We start from the raw sequence: 16,938 nt of genomic DNA, 5'->3' as shown, positions 1-16,938 counted from the left end.
AACTTTGAGATAGGCAGAGATTACCTCAACTCTGAGCTACTCCCTGAAAATTTTTAACTTTGATCTAACCAGTCAAACTCAAAATATTTTTGTATATTGATTTCAGGTAAAAAATTTGAACTTTGCTCAAAATGTATGTCTGTATATATTGATTTCATGTACCAAAGTAGTTGAGTTAGTCCATTTAAATAGTTAGTGTCACCCTCCCCTTAGCTTCGTCGGTTGTCCCCTCTCATTGTTAATGACATACCCATACCCTACAGAAGATTCCTTACGAGGATTCTTTCTCTTTGTCCCCTTAGACATTTCAAGGATCCTTACTACTACTATCCTCTTGAAAAGCGTCTCCAAATTGGTTTACCCACAGCTCCCATAATGTGTTCGCCATCACTACCAAGAACACATCCTCCTCCGTTGCTCTTTTCCACTGCCCTTTCTTCTAGCCAGCATCTAGCATTCCAGTCCAGTCCTTAAAAGTCACTGCCATCAAATTGGAACATTCGTAGCACACTGGACATGGCATTGTCTAAGAATGAATTATAGTAGCATTCTCAAGTTGGGATTACGATCTCTCTTAACAATTGATAGGCACTCTTTTGTAGAGGCCTTACTATCTGGAGTTAGAGTTGAGGCTCATACCCACTGGTCATCACGGGGGCTCTCAGGTAAATGAATTCTTCGGATCTTGTCAACTAGATATGGATGAAATATATATAGTATTCGATAAAGGCACATTCCATACATTTGAGGTAATGAACTGATGAGTGAAAGTAGTAGTTAAAGCAGTCAATATTGACATATATATATAGGCCAATGGGTTAAAAAGACAGACACCGAATCAATATCCTTTTGGTTGAACTGTTTGCTTCAAGATCCTCTTTCCTACCTGAGCTGAGGTTATTGAAATCCAGTACATTCTCTCAGTGTTTTAGCCTCTCTATTTTATTCTGATTTCATCATTCATTATGATATTTGATGGTTTCTGATTTTTTTTCTTCAATTCATTCTGTGACCTAAAATCCAATCATGACATTTAAATAAATAAATAAATATTATTATTGTTAATAAATAATATACTATTATTTAAATAAATAAATTAATTAATTAAAACATATGATGAATAATTAAAAAAGTAATAATATACTAAAATGAAAACGATAGGAACAGAGTAATGAATATTATAATAGTTTGTCTATCTTCCATTCATGTTATTAAAAAAAGACTAATTAACAAATCCAACTGGTCAAACATCGGTTGACTCTCCGGTTCGAGTTCTATAATTATGATCCGGATGGTTAAGTGTTAATCCATAGATGAGCTCATTATGCTAATGTTAATTGGAAGATTAGTTGTGACCCCTATTGTTGGCAAGGATGTGTTGGTCTTTGAGATCATATTCACCATTCTTGGTTGGTAACTCGTTAAATTCCAGTCAGCCATCATGCATCATCATAACTCCAATTTCTTTCTGCCTCACCTGCTACTCTCTTCTTCGATCTTTTGCTCTTGACTTGGTAGACCGAGCAAGCTAGAAGCGATCTTGAACCTGAGAGAGGAAGGACAAGATGCCGGCGATTGCGATGTCGAATGGTCCAAAGGAATTCGAAGGAAACATCACAGTTTATGTTGTGATATGTGGAGTGATCGCAGCCACGGGAGGCCTCATGTTTGGCTATGACATTGGAATATCAGGCAGGTAACTTCCATTTCGCATTTGATTCGGCTATATGTTTCATCGTCTAGAATCCAATAACATACGCAGCACCAGCTTGTCAGTCAGCATTTTGAGGAGAGAGACGATCGAAGAGATAGATGGTCGGGTGCGTGCAGACATCGTTAGGGTTTGCATGCATGCATGCATACACTGCCTGACCGTTCGATTTGCATGCAGGGGGGGTGACATCGATGGACGACTTCTTGGAGGAGTTCTTCCCGGGGGTGTATGCAAGGAAACACAAGGCCAAGGAAGACAACTACTGCAAGTACGACAACCAAGGCCTTCAGCTTTTCACTTCGTCCTTGTACCTCGCCGCCTTGCTATCCACCTTCTCAGCTTCCGAGCTCTGCACCAAACGTGGCCGGCGGCTGACGATGCAAGCCGCGTCTGTGTTCTTCTTGGCCGGCGTCGTCCTCAATGCAGCCGCTCGCAACATCGCCATGCTGATCATAGGCAGGATTCTCCTGGGAGTTGGTGTGGGATTTGCAAATCAGGTTTTCTCCTCAGACTTCCTTTCTATCACTCGTCTCCGCTTTCTCCTCTATTTCTCTCTCTCTATTCACTTTCTCTTGGAAGATAACAACATGTTACCTGTATCTTGTCACTCCACTTCATGCATCAAGAGTGAAGCTGGCCGCCAACATGTGCGTTCTTCTTGCTGCAAGCGGTTCCTCTATTCTTGTCGGAGATCGCGCCAGTCCGCGTCCGGGGAGCCTTGAACATCCTCTTCCAACTCGATGTGACGATCGGGATCTTCGTGGCCAACATCGTGAACTACGTCGTGTCCAATATCCGCCCCTGGGGATGGAGACTCGCGCTTGGCTTGGCCGGCGTGCCGGCGACCATGCTTTGCTTGGGATCCCTCGTGATCGCCGAGACGCCGACGAGCCTCATCGAGCGGGAGCTGCTGATGGAAGGCTTGGCCATGCTGACGAAGATCAGGGGGACCGACAACGTGGATGCGGAGTACCAAGAGATCCTGCGTGCCTGCGAGATGGCACGGCAAGTGAAGCAGCCGTTCAGGAACCTCATGAAGCGATCGAGCCGCCCGCAGCTGGTGATCGCCATCGTGATGCAGGTCTTCCAGCAGTTCACCGGGATCAACGCCATCATGTTTTATGCTCCGGTCCTCTTCCAGACCATCGGATTCAAGAACAACGCGTCGCTGCTCTCCGCGGTCATCACGGGTATCGTCAATGTCCTGTCCACCGTCGTATCGGTGGTCTTGGTGGACAAAGTCGGGAGGAGATTCCTGCTTCTCGAAGCCTGTGGGCAGATGTTGATCACGCAGGTTAAAACAACTAGTCACATACATCGATGCTCAGATATATTCTAACCCAAGTGGTGGTTGATCTGCATGCACGCAGGTGGCTATCGGAGGCATTCTACTCGTCAACTTGACAGCCACTAATGAACTCGAACACGGCGTGGTAATTTGGGTGGTGGTGCTGGTATGCCTCTTCGTGTCAAGCTTTGCCTGGTCTTGGGGTCCGCTTGGTTGGCTGATCCCCAGCGAGACCTTCCCGTTGGCGACGAGGACCGCCGGCTATGCCTTTGCCGTCAGCTCCAACATGATCTTCACCTTCGTCATCGCCCAGGCTTTCCTCTCCATGATGTGCCATCTGCGTGCGGGGATATTCTTCTTCTTTGCCGCATGGATTGTGGTGATGGGGCTGTTCGTCATCTTCCTGTTGCCCGAGACGAAGAACGTGCCGATCGATGAAATGACCGAGAAGGTCTGGAAGCAACACTGGTTCTGGAAGAGATTCATGGACGAAGAAGAAGAAGAAAGAAGATAAAAAGGACTGTGTCTAACATCGATTGTTGTTGCTCTTCCATGATTCTTCGCATACCATCTGAAGCTCCAAAACATGCATCCCTAATAAATCCAACTTCTAAGTGGCAAATCTAGCTTGTGCTAAGCTAGCTAATACATTCCATACTGTAATGTATCCTACTGAGTTTATTGGTACGAATAAAAGAAATTTTATTTACAAAAATCTCTGATCTTCTCCTTCTATTTTATTCTTTTTTGAATCTCCGAAATTTTCCAAAAAAACGAAAAGAAAAAGAGATCCATACGGAGAAAATAAAAGAAGATCAAAAAGACAAACGAAGCTTCTGATGGGTAAAAGGATTTGCCGGAAATCGGAGAGTCGTTGAAGAGATTATTTACACCAAATCCGGTTCGATCGGTGCACTCATCACCTTTGCCCTTCGTATTCCATAATGCATCATCATCAAGGCGGTCCGACAATTAAAGCACGCTCCTCTCGACCGCACGAGGCTACTCATCGTACGCCTGCCTACACGTGTAGCCCATGCGCGTCGTTCCCCTGCGACACCCCAATCACCGAGATGCGGTCAAGAAGGAGCTTAAATAATGAGAGATCGACGCCCATCCCATGCCACCGGACGCGGCTTGCTTCTCCCGCGGCGCCCCCCCCCCCACCCCCTCGCCTCTGCCGCAAGATCTCGTGTATGGCCGACATGATTTGCTAATTAATTAATCTTGCGTCGGCAATTCCCGGTCGTCAGCAGTGCCCATCTCTCACGTGATTCCGCCTCTTAAATTGGGAAGCATTGCTCGTTCCGGTTCCTCGGAGCAGAAGCTTCGGAAGAGCTCTCGCTGGGATTTCTCGATCGGTTTGTGTGGAGAGAGGAAGATGGACAAGTACGAGCTGGTTAGGGATCTGGGGGCCGGCAATTTTGGGGTTGCGAGGTTGCTGCGGCACAAGGATACGAAGGAACTCGTTGCGATGAAGTACATCCCCAGAGGGCAAAAGGTCGGAGTTGTTTCCCTTTGTCTTCTGCCTTGTTTCGATCGAATCGCTTACTTTCCTTGTGGGCTTCTTCTTGGAGCGTACGTAGATCGACGAGAATGTGGCGAGAGAGATCATCAATCACCGGTCGCTTCGGCACCCTAATATCATCCGATTCAAAGAGGCATGAACACCTTATTTATCGCGGATTCCAACAATCAAGGACTTCATTTCTCCTCATCCTTTTTCTTCCCCCTCCTTTAGGTCGTTCTAACTCGGACTCATCTTGGCATCGTGATGGAGTACGCCGCCGGTGGGGAGCTCTTCGACCGGATCTCCAACGCCGGAAGATTCAGCGAAGACGAGGTTAATTTTTGGGAACCCTCTTTCTTCTTTTCCAATGCTTATATGATTATTTATGACGTATAAATTCAAATTATTTTCTCCAGGCGAGGTATTTCTTCCAGCAACTCATTTGCGGCGTCAGCTATTGCCATTTCATGGTAAAACCCCTGCATAAAAGAACAGCTAAAAATCCCTTTTTTATTCCACGGTTCATGACCCAAATGATTGCAGCAAATTTGTCACCGAGATCTGAAGCTAGAAAACACCTTATTAGACGGGAGCCCCGCGCCGCGCCTCAAGATCTGCGACTTCGGTTACTCCAAGGTCGTCGCACTCTCCTCGTCCTGGGATCCCAACAAAATTTTGGCTCCGTCGGGAGTTCCTTTTTTATCCCCAAAACAACAACTCCCAGTTCGTCTCTTTTTTCTAATATCTTGTGGCATATGCTGCAGTCATCTCTGCTTCACTCGCGGCCCAAATCCACCGTTGGGACTCCGGCGTACATCGCCCCCGAAGTGCTCTCTCGGCGCGAGTACGACGGCAAGGTCAGTTCCGTAATATCACTCTCTTCCTTTTCCCGCTGCTTCCGAGATCCACTCGGTGAGCCAACGTCGGGGTGTGTGCGGTGGCTTTGTCGCCACGTGGTCATCTAATGCCTCCTTGGCCGACACGTGTTGGGAAGCAATTAAGTGAAACACGTAAGCTTTGACCGACGCTTGCTTACCTTCGCTTTCTCCCTCGCCTTGGCCGGTGCGTGTCATTGATTGGGCATAGTGGGATCTGCCCGCCTGCCTATTCACTGGCGGAATCGGTGTGGGTTGAGTTGGGTTGACTCGAAATTTACTTCGTCGCTCTCTTCCCTATTTCTCCTGCTACTGTTGTGATAGTGAATTATGTTATGCTTGCGACGCTGCACATTATGGTTTTGGTTAGTGTTGACTTTGATCGAATCAAGGAATGTTGAGGTAATAATTGATGGGTGCAGAAAGATGGAGAAAAAAAGGGACTGTTTGAGAAAGAAAGTGATTTGTTTCATATGCGTTGAGGATTTGATTTGATGAGGTTTGAAACATCCATTTTGTGATAAGTTTTGTAGGGCTCAGTTTGAGGTAGATTTTTCCACCAGGGGTACTATATCAGTATGGAGTTTTTGATATGGGGACACAATGAGTCGTAACAACTATCAACTTACCTTAGGTAGGCAAGGCAAGGTTCTGTATCCATGAATTAACTTTTTTTTTTTTGGTTTTGAAAATAAGAACAAGTCAAGAAAATCTATATAGCCAGAATACTTGTTAGATCGTAAGGGACTTGGGGTGAAATCATGTTTGACTTCCAACAAAAAGAAGTATGATGAATTCTTCCAAGCAATGCTAGATTGCGAGAAGCTTCATGGATTGTAGCGAAAATCCATGAATAACTTCATCAAGCATTTTGTAGCGACTGATGTGCTGGCACGTGGATTTAATATATTTAAAAGTGAACAATTGTGGAGCTCAGAATCTATTAATTTAGTTTGACCTAAAGTTAGGTGTTAAAATATTTAAGTTAGAAGTTGATAACGATATACTCATGACTTTTATAATTCTATCTTAATTTTATCCACTTTTAAAGTGAGACTAATCAGGATATTATAATTTTCTTTGCTCAAGAGTTTGACGTCTTTGTCAAGGCCCAGCATAGCTTAGATCAAACCCTAATATAGCGCATATGAGGCGTAACTCAATGGTGACTCTACGGATAGTCTTTTTCTACTCGAGCCCCCTTTCAATACTCAAATACTAAGTTGATTCTGATATTAGATGTCATGACCCGAGTTTAATAGGCTAATTGGTTCATTAACTTCGTTTAACCTAAATCATTAGTCAAAATACTTAAGTTAAAATTGATAGTAGTACATTTATCATATTCTTATAAGTCAATCTTAGTCTTATCTATTTTTGTAGGTATATTATTGAGTTATACAATTACTGTTGAAATTAAGATCGAAGATCCTAAAGACATGCTGGGAGAAGATAGATCTTATCTGCATGCAATTCTCCATGTAAATAGAACAAAAAGAAGACAAAAGAATACAAATCACTCTACGAAATAGTGTAGTGCAGTTTATTCTCCGAGGCAGTGACTTGTTTTTAGATCATTAGTAGAATTCACAACAAATTTATTCAGCAGGAATCGATTCCAAATCCAATAACTGACCTGTTTGTACTCTCTTGGTTCATACATTTGCTGAATAAGTTGATGTCATTTATTATCTGTTTCTTGTTTGGTTATTTGATACGAGGAGAGTTGTCAAGATAACAAACATATTTGGTGTTGTAGACAGCTGATGTCTGGTCATGCGGGGTAACATTGTATGTGATGCTGGTGGGAGCCTACCCCTTTGAAGACCCAGACGACCCCAGGAATTTTAGGAAGACAATTGGGGTAAAAACCTCTTATTCTTGCCTTTTGTCGTGCCGGCTCTTTACTCATGCTATTATTCTATATATCTTCACTGTCAATCTCAGCCCCTTGTTTATTATGTTCCAACATGGTTTGGATTGCAGAGAATAGTGGCAGCACAGTACAAGATACCTGAATATGTTCATACCTCCCAAGATTGCAGGCAAATCCTATCAAGGATCTTCGTTGCCAACCCAGAAAGGGTAATGCCTGTATAACCAAAGACCCTATGTAAAATGATGGAATATAGAAATTCATATGAACTTTTTTTCGATAACAAGATATCACTTTTATTGAAATTAGCTCGTTTTCGGTTGTCTGCAGAGAATTACTATAAGGGAAATAAGGAACCATCCCTGGTTCTTGAAGAACTTGCCTAGGGAGCTAACTGAAGCAGCGCAAGCGCAATACTATAAGCGGGATAATGATGCCCCTACCTATTCTCTGCAGAGTATCGAGGAGATAATGAGGATTGTGGGCGAAGCACGGACTCCTCCACCGTCAAGCACACCTGTGGCAGGTTTTGGTTGGCTGGCTGGGGAGGATGAAGGCAAGCAAGAAGAACAAGATAACAATGTCGAGGAAGAAGATGAATACGAAAAGAGGGTCAAGGAAGTCCGTGCCAGCGGAGCATACCCATTGGTTGATTGAATAAGATTAGTGGCAAAGTGAGAATCAATCAGAAGAAGATTAAAGAGAACACCATTTATCGTGTATTGCTAATCATGGATCTTTGTAGAATTTGCTCTATGTAGTTGTTGTCCGATTCAGTGCTGGTGGTGTAACTCGTAAAATTTAAACTGCTACTATATTCTCCTTCACTTGCATCGTTCAAATATGCTTGAAGCAAAAAAATAAATCAGTCGATCTTATAGATGAAAACATTGTGATATAGGTTAGTCTAAGGTGCTCTACTAAGATTGCAATTCAATTAAGAGGTTTGCGGCTATTATCCTAACCTCCGCTTGTTTCATAGGCAACCTCGTCTATGATTGAGGCCATCGGATGATCATTACAGGATATATGATCTATGATTGATTCTGTCACCCATGATGTGGTGTTAGAATGTCTTGAGTGTGAGGGTGGGATGATCATTATTTATCTCTACAAGAAAGATAAGTTTTTACTATGTGTGACTGTGGTTGAATGACGACTATGAGGAGGTAACTGTTGTTGAATGACGACTACGAGGAAGATGAGGACAACTATAAATACAAGTGGTTTTGTTAGTATTCAAGAGAAACTAATATCTTTTAATTTATTAGGCAAATTCCATTAAAGAATCCTTCATTTTAAGTTTTTCCTGTATACTTTTTCTAGAGTATCCTCTCTTTCAATCAACAAAAAAAACACCCTAAAAAATGTGAGTCCACTTTTCCTCCTCTTTTCCCTCTTTTATAGTTGAACCGATTCAGTCAATCCACTAAATTTCAAACAGGTCCAAACCATTAACTCAAATCTGCTTAAATTAATATATAATATTTTAAAATAACAATCTAAAAAACTATATTTAGATTTTAATATATATATATATATATATATATATATATATAATCATTATACATTGATTTTAATTAAAAAAATCATACAATATTATTAATTGTATTTTAAAAAATAAAATAAAATCAAGAAGTGCTTGACTTCTTGCAATTTCTCTTTCTCACTGGTCCTTCAACTCATTCTCATAGTACATTGCATAGTCCATCTAGTAATCATTTTGATTCTCTAGTAGCCTTAGGCTCCTTGGTTATCTTAATTGTGCACTTAATTATCTATTTATAGTTTTCAATAAAATTCAATCTCTATATCTCTTCTAAACTATTAAAGGGATGCATAGATAGATACATTAGAATTTTTTTGAATTGGTAGTTGATTCAAGTCAGGCAGACAAGATAAAGCTGTGACAAAGTTTCAGAGGTGACAGAGAGCAGAGAAGAGGATATATGAGCTCTGAGTGAGTAAATGCAAGATCAGATTATATTTATATTTCAGAATATCAAGTTCTGAGTTATGGTCTCTCTGAATTCAAGACAAATCTAGCTTGATGAGCCTGAATGGATCATCCATCAATCATTATGTCAATTCAACAACCTTAACAAGGCTCATTTGTGTGAAATCACTGTTCAGGCAGTAACAGCTACCTACATAGCCCTGACCTCAAACTCTTCTGCACCCTATCTCTGTCTTGCAAGCTAAACTTCGCTAGCATCCAAATGGAGGTAATGGCCATGAGCTGTGAAACCTCAGTCTTTATTGCCGTCCAATATCATGCTGAATAGAGACAATTTGCAGCTTGTTCATGCTGCCCTGTCGCATGAGACAGCTCTCAGCCCTCCTCTTTAACTATACCATAACTCTTTCTTTACCAGAGCAGCAGCAGCAGCAGCACAGGGCTTGGCAGCTCCAGAAGAGCTAGGACTTGTCCTGGAGTTCTTTGTCAGATGATTCCACACTTTATTTTACTTTTGTCTGAAACAAGCTACAATAATGTAGTCACTATATGTACCACAGATTAGATGAGCACAGTTGTTTCTGTAGAACAAAGATAAGACCAACGGCTTGGACGTCTGATTCTTTTTGTTAGCCTGTGCCATAACTTTAAGACTACACACACAAAACAAGTCAGATGATGACACTTAAGAAAGCTACATCAAACTAATAAACAACACTTGCAAGTACAAGTTTCACATACCATTTCATGGGATAAAGGTCTACACCAGCTGGAGAACTGACTACTAGTTTGGAATATAAACCATTACTAATTGGAAGGAAAATGCTTCGGATAAGAGATTCTTTTGCTAAATCAGAATGAATCATACTGTGATTTTTATCTGTGTCCTGAGGGTTATTTAGCTTTGTCGCATTTTGTATCCTTTTTGTAGATTCACAATATCCAGTTTAACATGAGGTAGTGTTTCAAAAGTTGGGTGTAAGCTACTTTAGATTTTTGTTGCTTTCCTTCCAAAATGATTTACTGTGGATGATTATTATGGCTATTTGTAGTTTACAACAATTTGCAATAATTTTTACTATGAAAGCCCGCCTGAACATTATGAAGGTTTATGATCTATTCAAACTCGAAATAGGAAATAAATGACATGACAAGAATTCAAGAAATTTTGAGCTTAATGAACTCCTGACAGTAATTTCTCTGTTCTCAGATATGCTGAGTGCATTAAACCTCACATTTTGAAGCAAAAATCCGAAAGACTATATTGCTTGAGTTTAACACAACTTGCAGTGCTGAGATAGGTAGCAGAACAATGAACCCAAGAAGAGCAGCAGAACTTGCAACTCGAGATTTACAATGATCGATGGCACTAAAAACTCGTATAGATCACAACAAAGCAAGGCAAGATGGCATTAGGATTGAAGACAAAGAGCTGATCTAAATTCGAATACGTTACTGCCGGTCCAGCCATCGAATCAAATTCCTCCACGGCATCTTGGTTCTTCTTCACTCTTCCTGCGATTACCCTGCAAACCAGCATCGCCCTCTTCTCATGATCCGACGAGATACGAGCCATGTCATGCGCCCTCCCGCTCGTAGCCATTGTTTGAATCCTCCCTTGCTCCTCGACTTTGAACCCGTCTCTTATGATGCTGCACACGTTGCAGTGTTTGATCGATTGGCACAGATTGGTGGATCCATTGATGCCGAGGGAGCATGCAAAAGTGGCACAGTGGAACCTCAGGAGCTCATTCCCATCAGCAACACACCTTGGATGTTTTTTCGTGAGCTTGTTGGCTTTAGCCTTTATGGAGTCTCTGTAGTCCTCAAACCTTGCTATGGCCTTCTGGGTGTTGTGGACCTTCAGTATCCTCTCTATCTTGCAAACCGGGGTTTGATTCTTGAGCCAGCTTGACTGGAAAATGATCTCAATTATGTTTCTGCTTGTGTCTTCAGGTCCCAATTCAGATACTATTTATTGCAGGGAAAGGCAAATACAGGATCAGATTTTGTAGTGAACGTTCCAAATTTCTTTATAATCATAGTTAGTTAATTTAGATAATTGAAACTCAAATTTGAATTCCATTCCAACAATTTCACCTGAAACTTAGAATGCCACCTTTGTATGAAGGACTATATAGGCTTGCTTGTTCATCACAATCAGTTTAATAATACCACCACCATAGGCCAGAGATGAGATTGGAAGATATTGAAATTGCAATATGAATGCTTGAATTATCTACTCTTTATTATTATTATTATTATTATTATTATTATTATTATTATTATTATTATTATTATTATTATTTTGGTTAAAATAATTTGGGAAATGAAATGAATTGTGTGACAAAAATTGGTCTCAAAGAGAAAAAGAAGCTGAGAACATATTTACCTGCATGTCTAATTGCCCGGTGGAGCTCCAAAGACTCGGGTCTCAGAAAGATCTCCCCACAGCCAGGAGAAGTGCAGGTGATAGCCCTCATGGAAGGATCCCCGGAAGGTCCGTTGATGGGATCGACCGACAGATGACACTCGTAGCAGCCAGAAAACCTCCTCAGGTGCATTCCTCTAAAAGATCCTCCGAGAGAGGAAGAAGACGAAGAAATGGCAGAGGCATTGATGGAGGCAGAAGAATAAGAAGCAAAGGATGTGGAGATGTCTCCTCCACCGATATCCTTACAAGGAGATCTCAAGTATCTACTGCAAGCATTGCATGTGCTCGCCGCAGGCAGCTTCTTACCAACCTCAGGTGTGGCCATCTCTGGCCTTACGAGACTGGAGTTCTCCCTCATTCTACCCAAGGACTCGGAGCATCCATTCTTCTTGCTCTTCTTCTTCCCTCGTACATCGTTCTTACCTTTACATGAAAGCAAGCTTCTCAGGACTATCCAAGAAGGTAAGTTGCTTGTCCTGAGGGTTCGACTGGCATCACCTGTTTCGGCCATTGCAGTTCCCTCTCTCTATTTGGTATCTGCTCTTACTACTTCTTCTTGGTATTTAGAGGGCATATACTTTTTTGTGTGATGTGGTGTACACTTCTTTTGCGATGGTGCTTGCAGCGACAACACCAGTGTATGTAGTGAAGGTACTGGCAAAAGGAATACTAGAATGTGACAACTGAGACCAGGTGGACCTCCAAGGAGACTACTACTAGTGGTGGTAGGAGGAAACGATGGTCATCGGCCGGCCATGAGTGGTAATACTACTCGGTTATATCTGCAATTAACTTGGGCAGCAACGAAAGATGCCCAAACCGAAACTAGAGTTTCTGAAGGCCACTCGAAAGATCCCTTCGTGTGAGCCTTTTAGGCAGTGTGTTACTACTGTTCATGGATCGGTCGAACGAGCTCGATCACACCTCAAATCTTGCCTCTGCAAAAAGCAAAAGGAGGCGCCCTCAGTAACAAAAACAAGAACGGCTAGTAAGTTTGAATAGAGGTGGCAAAAAAAAAAATGGCAAGACACAGCTGCCGCTTTTGACTGACTTGTGGAATTCTCTTATTACAGATAAAATTAGCTGCCATCTATTTATTCTATTCGCCATTGAAAGTTGCTGACAGTCTTAGCTATTGCTTACTTCTTCCTTGGGAAGAAAAGACTGGCTGATGAGGTATATGATGTCCAGAGTTTGAACAGCTCCAGTCTTGAGATGTAACTCTACTGAGAACACCAAAATATAGTTGCAAAGTTGCCAACGGTTACTGTTACTTGTCGTGGAGCCTACACACCGCAGCTGCCTCTTTGGCATGGCTCCATCGACGTTATGATGCTGTCACCGGAAGGACACTACACTCTCTGAGTCGGCTTCAAGAAGACTGATCCCATCTAGCGTACGAAGCCATGCGATCATAATGGCGAGGGAAATGTAGAGGATAAGTGGCATTAACAGCATGTGGATGTCTGCCAAATTCGTCGGTCGCGGAGAGCCGCTCACCGCTTTGTCAAGAAACGGTCGTTGGTGAAGAGCACAAACGCCCTCATTAATTCGTGAAAGACACTTGAAAATGTCAGCATCTGCAAGAACGAGGTGGAAAATCGATGCAAGAACAAGACATGATTGATGTATCATTCTTCTCAAATCGATTTCGTTTGGGAGCTGCTGAAATTTATTTTCAGAAAATAAATTTTCTGAACTAACTTTTATTTTCAGAAAATAACATGGAGAAGCTTAGCTTAGCCCCTATTTACAATTCATGATCCTTTTGTTATTTATAATCTCTTAAAAATTTAATAAAAATATTATTTTACTATTTAGAATCCCAGTATTATCAATTTTTACCTTTTTTTTCTTTGATAATCCCTTATTTCATCTTACTATTTGCCAAGTTGTCACCGGTCGACACTCTTGCTGTCGCGAGAGTATCGTTTAGAAAGTGAAAGAAAAAAGAGAAAGAAGAAGAAGATATTTTACGTCTATTTGTAAAGGGATAATTTAGAAATATAAAAAAAAATTTAAAATGAGATTATAAACGGTAAAAGAGGATTATAAATAGTAATCTCCTAACATTAAATATTATTACTTTAAAAATCAACCGGCGATTTTCCTGAAAAAAAATCTTTTTTTTTTGATAGAATGATTGATTGTTACTTATTAAATATCTATAGGATTCGTTATAACTTAGTATGAAATAACCTAAACTAATTAAAAGCGATCGATGTCTATCTAATATTAAGGAATTCTCTCCCTCCCTTTTTTATTCAACTTGTATCAACTTTCCAGTGGAAAACATTATTATACTTTTTAAAATTGATTTTATCAAAGATTTTCAAAAAAATTGATTTTTTTATTAAAAAAAAGGATAAATGATGAATGCGGAAAACTTATTCTTATCATCGTAAGTTTGATACCAGAAATGGATGGGACAGAAGCCCACATTTCTAATAACTCTATTACCTCTTAAGAAAAAAAAAAGATGAAATCAGAAGAATAAGACAGAGAATTGTAATAACACCGTAAGAGAATTGAATTGTGTTTTTTTTCTGCATTATTCTTAATATGCAAAATGTGTTTTTCATTAATCCAGACATTGAACATAACTTCTACAATTTTATAATTCAATGGTTTATTTAAAATAAAAAAAAATAAAATAGATAAGTCGATTTATTTGTTAAGATCATAAGGAGAAGCAATCGAATGATGAATGTAAATGAATAATCGATAGGTAATTTGATCGTGTCATCAGCTTCATTACACAATATTAATCGGGGCCAGGATTCCATGGAAGATTATAATGTTTGAAATGGGTAAATAAACTTTAATTAGCTCATAAAACAAGAAGAAGTCTGTGGATTTGGTCCAAAAGCTGGTTTTGTGGTGGCAAATGAGAGAAGTAGATGACCCAAGTCTTGATCCTCCTCTTATCAAGAACTAGTTTCTCCTTTAGTTTACCATAAGATGGGTTAAATTTATATCGTATGAATTAATTGTTGACTGACTTAGAAATAGACGGTCGACCCTTATTATCAAATTAAGATTTTGTTAACTCATAATAATTAATTTATTTATTGTTGTATTTTCTTTTTATTAGTATCAGAATTGATTGTGAATCTCATTAAAATCTATAAATTTATTAAAATCTATCGTGTTTTACCAAACTTTTTAGATGAATTTCAAAATATAGATAGATGTATTATCCCTCTTTAGAATCAATTTTAATAAAACTAGTATTAATAAAGAAATTATGATGCTTAGGTTAGTAAAAGTTTAAAATAGAATTAACTGTACATGGAAAACTCTTTTTGTTTTAGTGAATGGATAAAGGATTATTTCATAATTAAAATTATTTTGATATATATTATTCTCCACTTGGTTTGGATCGAATGAATCATTATAAAATATGTTAAAATAGTAAGTAAAATAAATAAATAAATAAATAAATAAACTCTTTTTTTTTTTTAATCTTATTACCCACCGTAAGTTTATTCTACTAACATTAGATTTTTTTATTCCTTGGGTGGTGGTGGGACCTACCTACTAAGACATTCTTGACAAACTTAGTTTCCTTAATATGGTTTCGGAAGGTTCAAATTAGAAATATGATCAAAAATACAAAAAAATAAGTACATAAAGAACAAAATAAAAATAATACGAACGAATTCACCAAGAAATTTAAAAAGGGTGGAAAATTAATTTACAATATAATGAAAATAAACAATAATTACTTAGCACTTGCAAGAGACACATAAAATTAAAAAGTAAACTATCAAGCAATAAGGAGGATTACTATTACTATAAATAAAATGATGAAATAGTACTAGGCTTACTTCACCCAACTTTACGTTCCTTAATTGAGGAGCCTTTCTCCCTTTAGTTCCCTAAGCCTCGATTCGGCATCCATTTACCTCTCTCGATTTTATCGGCACGAGTTCTTCAGAGAGACTGCTCTGCCGAGCTCAGTCCGATCCATCACGACCGAGCACCGCACGTCGTCGTGGAACTTGGACTTGACCACCTTTCCCAGCACGTAAGCTTTTGACCTCACCGTGAAGCTCAGGGTCATGTTCACCGGGCCCGTGCCGCTGACACCCGGCCCTCCGCCGTAGAGCGCCACCTGCTTCCCCATCACCACCACGTTGAGCACCCTCTGGCTCTGCTTTGACTGGTGGAAATGGCTCATCTACAAAGAGGAAACGATCCGGTGAGGTGAACCAAGGAGAGCACCATCGGAACAACTGATACGGTCAAGTGATGGCGATTACGTTTCCGCTGGCCACGGTGATTCCGTAGTAGTTGAGACTTAATGGTGTCGACGTCACGTCGACGGCAAAGAAGCTCCCGGTGTTACGGTACGTGAACTCGACGGTCGAGTTCAGAGTGGCCATGCCGGTCGGCACGTTCGACGCATCGACGCCGGCATGGACGAAGAAGCTCTCGAATGTGATGCTCTACGGCGAACGACGAGTTAGAGAGCCATCGCGAATCGAGAGAAGAAGCATGACGAGGAGGATGAAGAGATCACCTTCATGGTGATGCGAGGCTTCTGAGTGCGGCTGGCGCCCCACAGAACCAGAGCAAAGAACGAGAGAAGGACGAAGAAAGCGAGGACGAATCTGAGGACGTGGCACCGATAAGGGACGCCCTCGTTTTCTTCCACGCCGCGGAGCAAGCGTTCCTCCTCGATCACCGCGGCCTGGTTCCGTTCCTTGTCGCCTTCGCTGCTGCGTCGGCGGCGGTCGCCACTTCGGGTCCCAACAGCGGGCGACATGTTCCAGGAGTCGGGCATCAGCAACCCGGAGAACCAGTTGGAGGACGAGGACGAGGACTGCCTGGAGTGGGAGTGTCGGTCGGAGCGTGACCGGGTGATGACGACGGGGTTGGCGTGTAACGTCTCCATGTCCACGCTGCCGTCGAGCGACGGGCGACGCGTGTGCCTCAACGGTTGGCTGCGCGGCGACGATGAACCAATGCTCGTCTGCCCGGAGTCGGTCCTGGCGTGCATCTTTGGTCGCTACGACGACAAGAACTGGCGGGAGAAGCTTCCGCGTGCTGATCCTCTGATCTCGCGCAAGCAAGAAGATGAATGAAGGATGTAATATCATCGGACATGCTCTGCCAACCCCTCCCGTTAGGTAAGGGGATGAGACCATACATACTGTCGCACCTTTTCGCGTTGCAAAGAAGACATTGAACCTAATCAGAACCGATACGCTTCCCAGGATTATGATTCTACGGTTGCAATTAATTTACCAAATGTAGTACAAATCTCTATATTCATAAT

The 16,938-nt window shown here is 41.3% G+C and overlaps 4 protein-coding genes across 4 annotated transcripts; 2 read left to right on the top strand and 2 right to left on the bottom strand.

The window, feature by feature from the left end:
* Nucleotides 1–1,580: 1,580 nt before the first annotated feature.
* LOC103971298 (sugar transport protein MST4-like) lies at nucleotides 1,581–3,650 on the top strand. The gene is made up of 4 exons (XM_065173234.1): nucleotides 1,581–1,692; nucleotides 1,892–2,208; nucleotides 2,379–3,008; nucleotides 3,085–3,650. Exons 1-4 carry the CDS (start codon nucleotides 1,581–1,583, stop codon nucleotides 3,514–3,516), a joined length of 1,491 nt encoding a protein of 496 aa, XP_065029306.1. The 3' UTR covers nucleotides 3,517–3,650.
* A 485-nt stretch (nucleotides 3,651–4,135) lies between these two features.
* On the top strand, nucleotides 4,136–8,090 carry LOC103971260 (serine/threonine-protein kinase SAPK7). Its single transcript, XM_009385242.3, has 9 exons — nucleotides 4,136–4,503; nucleotides 4,589–4,663; nucleotides 4,744–4,845; nucleotides 4,929–4,982; nucleotides 5,056–5,148; nucleotides 5,277–5,369; nucleotides 7,147–7,251; nucleotides 7,374–7,472; nucleotides 7,594–8,090. Exons 1-9 carry the CDS (start codon nucleotides 4,384–4,386, stop codon nucleotides 7,918–7,920), a joined length of 1,068 nt encoding a protein of 355 aa, XP_009383517.1. The 5' UTR covers nucleotides 4,136–4,383; the 3' UTR covers nucleotides 7,921–8,090.
* A 2,434-nt stretch (nucleotides 8,091–10,524) lies between these two features.
* LOC135652235 (uncharacterized) lies at nucleotides 10,525–12,158 on the bottom strand. Its single transcript, XM_065173047.1, has 2 exons — nucleotides 11,613–12,158; nucleotides 10,525–11,191 (listed from the first exon to the last, which is right to left on the bottom strand). The coding sequence occupies exons 1-2, from the start codon at nucleotides 12,010–12,012 to the stop codon at nucleotides 10,590–10,592; spliced, it is 1,002 nt and encodes a 333-aa protein (XP_065029119.1). The 5' UTR covers nucleotides 12,013–12,158; the 3' UTR covers nucleotides 10,525–10,589.
* Nucleotides 12,159–15,455: 3,297 nt separating this feature from the next.
* Nucleotides 15,456–16,800, bottom strand: LOC103971296 (uncharacterized). Its single transcript, XM_009385288.3, has 3 exons — nucleotides 16,180–16,800; nucleotides 15,920–16,105; nucleotides 15,456–15,837 (listed from the first exon to the last, which is right to left on the bottom strand). The coding sequence occupies exons 1-3, from the start codon at nucleotides 16,657–16,659 to the stop codon at nucleotides 15,574–15,576; spliced, it is 930 nt and encodes a 309-aa protein (XP_009383563.3). The 5' UTR covers nucleotides 16,660–16,800; the 3' UTR covers nucleotides 15,456–15,573.
* Between the last annotated feature and the right edge of the window lie 138 nt (nucleotides 16,801–16,938).

Source organism: Musa acuminata, chromosome BXJ3-11 (genome assembly GCF_036884655.1).
Source record: "Musa acuminata AAA Group cultivar baxijiao chromosome BXJ3-11, Cavendish_Baxijiao_AAA, whole genome shotgun sequence".
NCBI classification, from domain to species: Eukaryota; Viridiplantae; Streptophyta; class Magnoliopsida; order Zingiberales; family Musaceae; genus Musa; species Musa acuminata.
Note: the sequence above shows the minus strand (reverse complement) of the source record. Positions and strands in the feature narration are given on the sequence as shown.